At 34.7% G+C, this 9589-nt stretch overlaps 1 protein-coding gene across 2 annotated transcripts in view; it reads right to left on the bottom strand.

The window, feature by feature from the left end:
* Positions 1-892: 892 nt before the first annotated feature.
* OTUD7B (OTU deubiquitinase 7B) overlaps positions 893-9589 on the bottom strand; it is a 103871-nt gene continuing 95174 nt past the window's right edge. For both annotated transcript variants that reach the window (XM_053705379.1, XM_053705383.1), the window contains one exon: positions 893-9589. This exon is cut by the window's right edge and continues 87 nt beyond it. In XM_053705379.1, coding sequence (XP_053561354.1) covers positions 8381-9589 — 1209 coding nt within the window. In that variant the 3' untranslated portion in view covers positions 893-8380.

Below are 9589 nucleotides of genomic sequence, written 5' to 3'. Positions count from 1 at the left end.
AGACCAATATTGGTTTTACATTCATACACCCTGAACAATTCAACTACCAATCTGATGCAAATCAACTGATGTTCTAGTTCACCTGAAAGGGGATTTCAAATTTAAGTTGGTCTTTCAGTTTTCCATTTACTGTATGTCTATAAATCACTGTATCACTTTTATTTATGCTCATCAATCACAAATCATTCTGTTGGGGATGAACCAAAGGTTTGTCATGTCAACACCACATACCATAACTAAAAAGGTATAAAATTGAATCATATACCTTCCTTATATGTGTTTGCCAAGTGTTTTAAGGAAGATAAAATGAACTATGAGAACAGGGACTATAGTAGTTTATGGACAGTCACGGTAGTGAACATATTTTGTGCATGAAAAAATGGCTTTAAAAAGGGACATTGTACACTAGAGTTTTCTTTGCATAAAGGAATTGTAGATGATCCATTTATATACCCAACTGGGTGTGTTTTTGTAAATATGTATAGCTTTGCTTATTTTTTAAATAACATTGGACTGATTTTCAGACTCCTAACCAAGCCCTTAAGTCTTAGATGTATATTGATGTATACAGAATTCAGACTGCTTCTTTTGTATAATGGGTCTTTTCATAAGCAGGGGATGGGTCTGCTATCAGCCCCTTTCAGTGGGTGTCCCAGGCTAATCTCATCAACAGTACTAAATTGGGTGCTTCTAAGTAAGTTTTTAAAAGGTTTTATACTAGATTGTTATATCAGTATCTGTGCCTATTATTCTTTATAGTAGTGTCTATTACATGCAGTTAAATAAAAATTGGTGTATACTGCCCCTTTAATACCTCGCTACAAATAATTAATCCTAACAAACAAGTACAACGTAATACTTAGAGACTTTGTGAAATAAACAAAGGAAACAATTTTTGAGAAAAATAAAACCTTTTTATTTGCCATTTCCTGTAAAGATCTTTCACCAATTGCAATCCTTGGTTGCGTGAAACAGTTTGTGATTTTTGTTCTCGTCCTGTTATTGAGCATCCAAGCGCTTTTCCTTAAATTGACTACCACCAGTTAGAAGTGGATTACAGTCACACCTCCAACTACAGAATATTGGAGTGTAGAGCTCCAGAGTCAGGAGTACAATTACAATCAATATGTTTGTTAATGAGACTTAGGTGATCAGAAAATCAAAATAAGAAACTGTCCATAATGTTGGCTCATAGATTTTAACAAAACTTTAACAACACAAACATTTTCCAGTAAAACAACAATTCCTGGAAAAATTTAACATGTTCCACTGTTTTCCCAGATTCCTGGCTTGCTTGACTGCACATTCAATATCGTAAAAAGGGGTATGGTTCAGAGTCCACAAAACTAAGAGAATTATTTTTTTTGTTTTACTTGGGAAAGAGATTCCAAAATAAAACAAACTTTCAAATTATTGGTTGTTACAATGAAAAACTAAACTATTGGAAGTAATGGAGAAAAAAAAAAGAATAAATAAAATAAAACATCAGGGAATAGAATGGCTTTCAAGCATGTTGCTACAAGAGATTTGACAAGCTATTTTTGCACATCAAACACCTTTTTCCCCTTTTAAGAGGGGGATTATTTATATTCTAGCTACAAGGAAATACAGGTATACCTCACTTTACAGCGCTTCACTTTACAGCGATTCGCTAATACAGCGCTTTGTGGAGCCTCCAAGGATTTTGAAACAGTGCTATAATCATTGTGAGATTGCTAGAAAAGTGAATGGCACCATTTTATTATGCTTAGTTCACTCTGTTTATAGCATTGCAGTGCAATCTGTGTCTCAATGCTATAGTCTGGCAAATTTTACTACAGTAATTGTCACTTTTACAGGTACAGTATTTATTGAATACTAATTGAATACTTGCTGTGCTAGTGTTAAACTAAACATAGCACTATTGCACCCCTAATATATGTTAGTTCAAACATGTTTTCAGGATTTTAAACACTGAAAAGAAAGCTAAAACCGTTTTGTTTCACTTTAAGGCGGGGCTCCGGTCTCTAACCCGCTGTATGAGCGGGGTATACCTGTATAATCTCAGAACACTGCTGTAATTGTCCTGAAACGTCTGCTTCCAACAGAAAAAGGGCGCCCCAACAGACAAGTAATAAAACTATATGAATACTCCAACAGTGCAATTTTAATATATATATTCTGGCTCCTAAATTTTTGGTTTCCACTACATATAGCTATATAAAAATTCCATTCTTACCTCAAAAAAAGGGGGGGGGGGGGGCTGGCTCCATTATAGAAAATGTATGTGGCAACTCACATCCAAGATTCTGCATTTTTTTATTTTACTTAATTATCTGTACATAATTGTTTCTGGGTTTAGAAAAATTAAATTATTTTAACAGCTGATACAAAATAAGGGCATCAAGCTACTTTCTTAATTATGTCACAGCTGAGAGCAAACACTGAAATATAAATCCCATTTTCTTCCTTCAGTAATTAACATTTTCCAGGTACAAACAGGAAAATTAACAAGACAAAAAAATATAGGTGGTATTTATACAATAATGTCAGAAAACAATGTATTTAAACAACAGTCTGAAAGTAAAAATAGTTGAAACTCTTAAACCACTCTGATGTATCTAAACTACAGAATGCGACCAGTTCCAGATGACCAGACCTAGTAAAACCATAAAGCAGCATGCTAGCTTAACGCTGCCAACGTGGTCATGCAAGTGCTGCCAAAGCACGAGAAATTCACTTTGTAGTGTATCATTGCAAATCTCTATTTCATTTCTACCTTGTACCAGTTTTTAGCAGTTGTTGCTTTAAGGCAATGTCTACTTGAACAACCTATAGGTGCAAAACAATTTTTAATGTAGTGCAAAAAAATGTAATGATGTTTATCTGCATGAGTAGAACGGCCATCAGTTTTATCCTCACTTGTATTGAAAATTATAACTTTTAGTTATTGCTACTGGCAGGGATATATTTTGCTACTTTTGGGGGGTGGGGGAAATAAAAAAAATAAAATATATATATATATTCTACTCATGCTGCGTTATTTATATCACAAAGAAAAGGTTTGCTTTCCTTAAAGTCAGAACACAGAATAACTCCCAATTTATTAACAGTTCTGCTTGGCCTTTGAGTATATCCAGTGTGCACAATAAATTTTACAACAAAATAATTTTTTATGCAAGGCTACATTTTTAGAAAGAGCTTCCATGTAAATAAAAGCCATCTAAACCGTGTGTTTTTTCATTTAAAATCCAATATAATGCTGTAACTCAGAGCTCAGATTATTTTCCAGTTTGTCTTCTGGACTAAGTATAGCATTCTATTCATCCTTCGGTTTGAGTATTGGATGCATGGTAGCTTACTATTTTCAATGGATTCATAACTCAAAAAATTCCAAATATAAACTGCTAGTTAAAACAGAAAAAAAAGATGATTTAATTAGTGCTATAAGGTAAGAGACTGTCTAAAGGATACATTTATTGTCTACTCATTTGCTTAATTTCCTGGGACTCCATGCTAGACTTTTCTATAAAGACTAATGTGAAATGACCCAGCTGTTAATGACCTACAGACCAGATGTTTCAAGACTAAACGACATAAAGTACAAATATATTGTAAGTACACTTGTCTATATCAGCACATGTTCAGCCGGAAAGCTTAACATCCAACACAATTGCATAGTTATGTTCTTTAAAGCAGCAGTGCCACTTCTGAAATAGAATATTTATTATTATTTTTAAATCTGACATATTTTGTAAATTCATAGTGAGCAGAACAGAGTTTCAAGTCAGGAGAAATAATAATTGCATTAAGGATTTGACAGGATTACGTGTGGCTATGCTGTGTGGGGAAGGGGGACATATTCCAAAATCAGTTGTATTATTTATAAATATAATAATATCTGAACAAGAATGGCTATGACCAGGAAGTTGGCAATACTTAATTTAAAAAAATCTTGTATATTGTATACTGATCCGATTATGTATTACTTGTTTCAAATGCAACAAACAGCCATTTTAATATTCAAGTATTTATTTAAAATATATAAAGAACAAGTCATTTCTATTGTATTTATAAAAGGCACATCAGCCGCTTTGTAAAAACTTACTTATCCTTACAAAATTCAATTACCCCCAAATGTATGAGAAAACACAAGATTATTTTGTCATATCATCATTATTGGTTTAATCACAACTCTGAAAGCCATCTCAAGTGGCACTGCTGCTTGAAAACATAAGGGTTTGTTATTTAAAGCTTTTATTGGAAAAAAATGATAAGTTTATATTGTTGCATTCATTTTTTGCAATCACAACAGCACACTCTCACGTTGTGCTCTACAGTTTGAAATGTTTGTGCAAATACTGCTAAATTCTTACCTCCACAAAAGGCAAGTTTCTCTGATTGTGGCATCAGAATTTACAGGAGGAAGGAACTCTATATTATCACAAATATATACATTTTTACAAGACTGAACATAATTCCACTATATGCATGAGAGGATTGTAAAAAAAACAGCAGCAGATTTGGGAAATATTCTGTTGAATTTTATAAAGATTACTATGCATTTGGCTATACAATAATAGTCCGGTGGATTTGTCCAAAAAAATAGAGCTCCAAAAAAATTACATTTGCATCATTTTTAGAGGTAATTTCTTTATAGCAAAATTTTCCACTAATATATTGAATCAAGAACACAAATTTAAGTTGCTCAAAATGGTGTTCATTGACTAGTTTTCTATTATAACATTACTTTGAGAAATTTGGACATTAGTACAATGAACAGATTCATATATCAATTTTAGCCCTTTTAAAAATGGAGTCTTTAAACTGCCCCGAACCAGCAAACTATTTCCCAAATGGCTGCATTACTGCATAACAGACTTGGTTTTTAAAAATATACAAGCAAATCAATATTATACTCCAGGCAAAAAGTACATATATAATTAAAATATTACATTGTTAAACACACACACAAAAGGAAGCTTGCAGTTACTTAAAAAAATTAACATGCTTTTTGATAAAAGTGCCTAGAGAGTTTTATGCCTAAATTTAGAAATAATTCAAAACAAATTAAAAAAAAAAAAAAAAAAACAATTCTGTAGTACAAAATAAGGGCATTCTTTTTGTTTACGCTAGTTTTTTTAAGTAGATTTATGGCGGAATAATCTAGAAGAAAATGAACTGGCTAAATACTGGTTAGGAATAACAAAACACAAGTGTGGCAGTCCATTGTCAAAGACATTTGTATGGTCAAACGTAAAATTGTTGAACGCAATACACACAAAGGAAATTAATAAAATAAAAAATAAAAAATGGAAATTAAAAAAATAATAAAAGGAATGAACACTCCGTCAATGTTGGGGGGGAGTTTGAAAACTGAACTAAAAATGATCTTATTTGTCATCATTCTAAAGCTTGTCAGTATGAAAATAGCTATTTTACGTATTCCCGTTAAGGTCCGTTATATTTATTGTGGCTCTTGAAAACAAAGCCATACAAATTATATATAGATATAATTTACAAATTTCTATAAACCAAACAGAGGTAGTGTTAAACAAACAAACAAACAAAAACGACAGGTCACGTAGAAAACTGGTTAACTATGTTCGGGAAACAAATAAGTTATTCAGTTATTTTCAGACTGGGTTAATGAAATATGAGCCAGATATTCCACTTGCCAGTGACATTTCATCTGTCACAGTCAGTTAGCAGTGAGATATATTATTGCTGCATGGCCTAGTTTATTAAGTATGTTTTTTATTATTGTTGTTAATAATTTGGTTATGTCAACAAGTTTTGTTTGTGTTCGGTCACATGAATCTCAGATCTGCTTTAAAAGTAATCTTTGATAAGTTAAAAGCATTAAGTGAGATTTGTGATGTTAAAGGGACATTGAACCCATTTTTTTCTTTTGTGAGAATAAGAGAGTTCAGCAATAGAAGAGAGATAAAGGTGGAAACTGGCTTGGAGGCAATAAAGGAACATAAAAGGAAATTAAACACCTCTTGCTTTTGTGTAACACTGTGCTTCGTTCCATGCTTCCTAGAGAGTCTAAAAAGCAAATTCTACAACCTGCAAATGCTGTCAAACAAATTGCGAGTTTAGGGAAATTGCAGCATTTTGAAAGACAAGGTTACAGATTTTGCTTTTGGCATCTTTAGGAAAAAGCACAATTTTTGCACAAAACAAAAGGTATTTAATGGCCCTTTATTTTAAAACCTGGGAAAATTAGAATTACATCAGAAAACACACAGGTTCCTTAATACGTCAGAATGCTTAACTTTTCCTTTACTGGTCTAAAAACTAAGAAGCTGTGTTTCTACATTTTAGTGCATCATTAACTGGCCTGTGTTAAAGGCTCCTCCTACTTAAAGGGACATTAAACACTATATAAATGCTAGATCGAATGATGCATTCAAAGAAATTATTCTGAGAACAACATGTAGATGTATTTTTTTTAAGTTTCATTAGCTGTTTAAATATTGACAAAAAAAGTGTAAAGTTTTAGTCTATAAAACAATGGGAGCTCCCATGTTGTAACTTAGGTTACCTTCTCTGATGTGGCCAATCATGGATAATTATAAATAAGTCGTTAGAGTGTGCAGCCAATAGCTGTGTGGAATATAACAGTGTTCTGAACTTCCATTTCTAACAGGAACTGAAATGCTCGCAATTTCAGAATGGAATTAAAGGAAAAGGGGGAAAATAAGTACATTGCAGAGTTTTTTTTATACATATGATTTATCATTTTATATTACAATCTCAAAGTGTTTAATATCCCTTTAAGCACAGGTCAGTTGATCAAATAATGTGTTTACTGAACAGCCCAACAAAAGAATGAATGGAAATCAGCTTTTTGTTGGTACTTGAGGACAGTAGTGAGCCTTCTGACTTTGCCCCCACCTATCCATTCTTATCAAAAGAATTTGCAAATATCTTTCTGTATTTAAGTTTTTAAGTTTATTACAAATCACAGATGGTGTTGTCTTGAAGGGGGATAATGGATTTTCTGTGTGGAATATATGCAACATATGTTTGCCTAATTATTCTGGCTCTGTGACTGTTATATTAATACTTAAACAAAAGACCAGAATCTGACGTTCATTTGCATGTAGATAATTGCTTCTAATTGTATAGTGTTACATTCCTTTGAGAAACTGTGCATTAAATGCCCATTATTTTTACCAATCAGAGTTTTTTTATTGCCTCAACGTTTGCATTTACATCTGCTGAAGTTAATTTCACTTAGCTGTGTTTATTGCCAAAATCTGTTCAAAAAAGGGAAACTTATAGCACCCACCTACATTTAGAGCTGTGAATTAAGAATCGTTTTATTGTGAGGGTAATATTAAAGGGCATTTGTTTACACTAAATTGATCAATATTAAAATGATTCTCCCAGTGTGTTCAGCATATAGATGCAATATTTGCTTTTTTTTCATCCAGCCTCAACAACTTACTATTAACAGACAGTTGAAATGAATCCCTGTTTTGCACCTATACAGATGATATCTTGCAAAGCAATTTGCAAATGAAATAGCAGGAAATAATTTATTATCTGCAGAAGACTACAAATCCCTTCCAGCATCGGAGGACAGAAACACTAATTCCCCATTTAGGGGATAGAAACTTTCTAAGCCAGAGTTAACCTCTGGCAATACAAAAAAACATGGTTTATATTAATTTAACAAAATGAAAAAGAAAAAAAAAAAAAACTCTACCTAAAGTGCTACGGAGAAAAAGAAATTTGGAAATGTTGTTGTGTACAAAATACCAACACTGTGCTTTCTTTTCTGATATTGTGTCCTCCTATGTAAAAGGGATACAGACACCCCCACACAAAACTTATTTTTACAAGAAACGTATACAGTTATCCTATACGAAGGCAAGCACTTTGTTGGCAGGTATCTTCCTATCCTGCTCTGCGCCATCTTAAAAGCGGTTTAACATATAACTTTCAATGTCTGTTCTCACCCCTCTACCACTGGAGTCTACAGATTTTGATAACGTTCTATAATGAAGATATAGAGATGGAAAAATTGCATCTAGAGTCAAGATGGCAACAAGCACGGAGGCAATAGCTCTCATAAGAATGGGAAGATATCTGCTCGATTTATAAATGAACAAGGATTTATGAGGGGGGGAGGGAAAAGCACTTTATATAGAAATGTCAGCATACCCATGAGAACAAAGTAGTGACACTTCCTCCCTTTTACTACACAGCATAAATAATTTGTACGTCTGTATTCTTTAACTGCAACCAATGCAGTTTCACTGATGATACCAAGTCATTGATTTATGGAGTGAGAAGGTTTATAAACAATATTGCAAACTCCCATCCATCGCCAACACAAACACTTTGTGAATTTCAAGTCAGTCAATAACAGGTAACCTTGGTTACTTCAGAACCTGTGTATTAAAGCATCTTTTCCCCTTTCTTTACGCTTCAGTTCCTCTTTGTAACAGTAGGAGCATAAGTTACCTGTTTCTGGAAGTCCATAATAAGTGCAGTTTGACTGCTTACACTTGGTCTGCTGAACATAAAGTGTCCGGCTCTTACTACCTTCAGAGGTCACTGCTCTGGGTAGGGTACTAGGCTCTGTATATTCTCTGTAGCCGTTGCTATGTGTAATGCAGACGGTTTGGTCGCTGTCTCCTGGGTAACATGGTGGCAGGTCCGTTTCTAAAGGAGACAACCTACCCAAGTGTGGTGGGCTGGATTGGTAGGGGTGAGGACGGGCCTGCATGCAGTGCCGGGGGAGTGTGGCATATGAAGGCAGGTTGTTGCAGGAGCCACCTGCAACCTGCCTTCTGCTGTCCTGGTAGCTATGAGAGTACGTATTGTCAGATGTGCTCACCACCGTAGGTCTGGGTATTGTGAAGCCCCCAGAATAACTGGAAGGTAGTGCCCCTTTTCCACCCATGCTGAAATCAGTCCCCTGTATTCCAAAGTTGTTTGTCACTTGTGAATATGTTGGGAGTGATAGGAGGTCATCCGCTTTAGTTTGTCCCATATCCTGCTCCAACCTCTTTGTGGCACCACAGTTCATTAGTGTCTTTTTCTCTGCTTCTCTCTGCTTCTGTTCAGCCACAAAGCGATCCTCTGCATCAGCCAGGTATTTTTGAATCATTTGCTTCTGGTATGGATGACGCTCACTAGTTTTTAAGAGGCAAGCAAAGATAAACTTGCGTTCCCCTTGCATGGCAGCTCTCAAAATACTTAGGCTCAGCTTGACATCATTGCTGTACTTGTAAGGGTCATTCTGGCTTTTGTCTGATGATCCTTTGCCAGCACTTGATTTCTCCTGCACAACCAATGTATCACCAGGTGGTGACTCCTCCTTGCTGCCCTTCCTTCCCTTAAGTGACCCTTTCTTCTTCTTTTCTAGTGTGTCTACTTGTCCATTAGTCAAGCTGGCCTTACCACTCTTGCTGTGCATCAGTCCACCCATATTTTTCTTTAATTTACTTCCCAAGCTTTTACCAAAGCTGCCCAGTTTGTTTGCAACAGAGTCTGCTCGCTTCTTCTCTTTCTCTTTCCTTGCCCTCTCTTTCTCTTTCTCTTTTCCACTCTTGCTTCCCCCATTGCTAGCAGAACTGCTGCACACAGA

This window comes from Bombina bombina, chromosome 1 (genome assembly GCF_027579735.1).
Source record: "Bombina bombina isolate aBomBom1 chromosome 1, aBomBom1.pri, whole genome shotgun sequence".
Lineage (NCBI taxonomy): Eukaryota > Metazoa > Chordata > Amphibia > Anura > Bombinatoridae > Bombina > Bombina bombina.
This window is presented reverse-complemented; position numbering and strand designations above follow the sequence as displayed.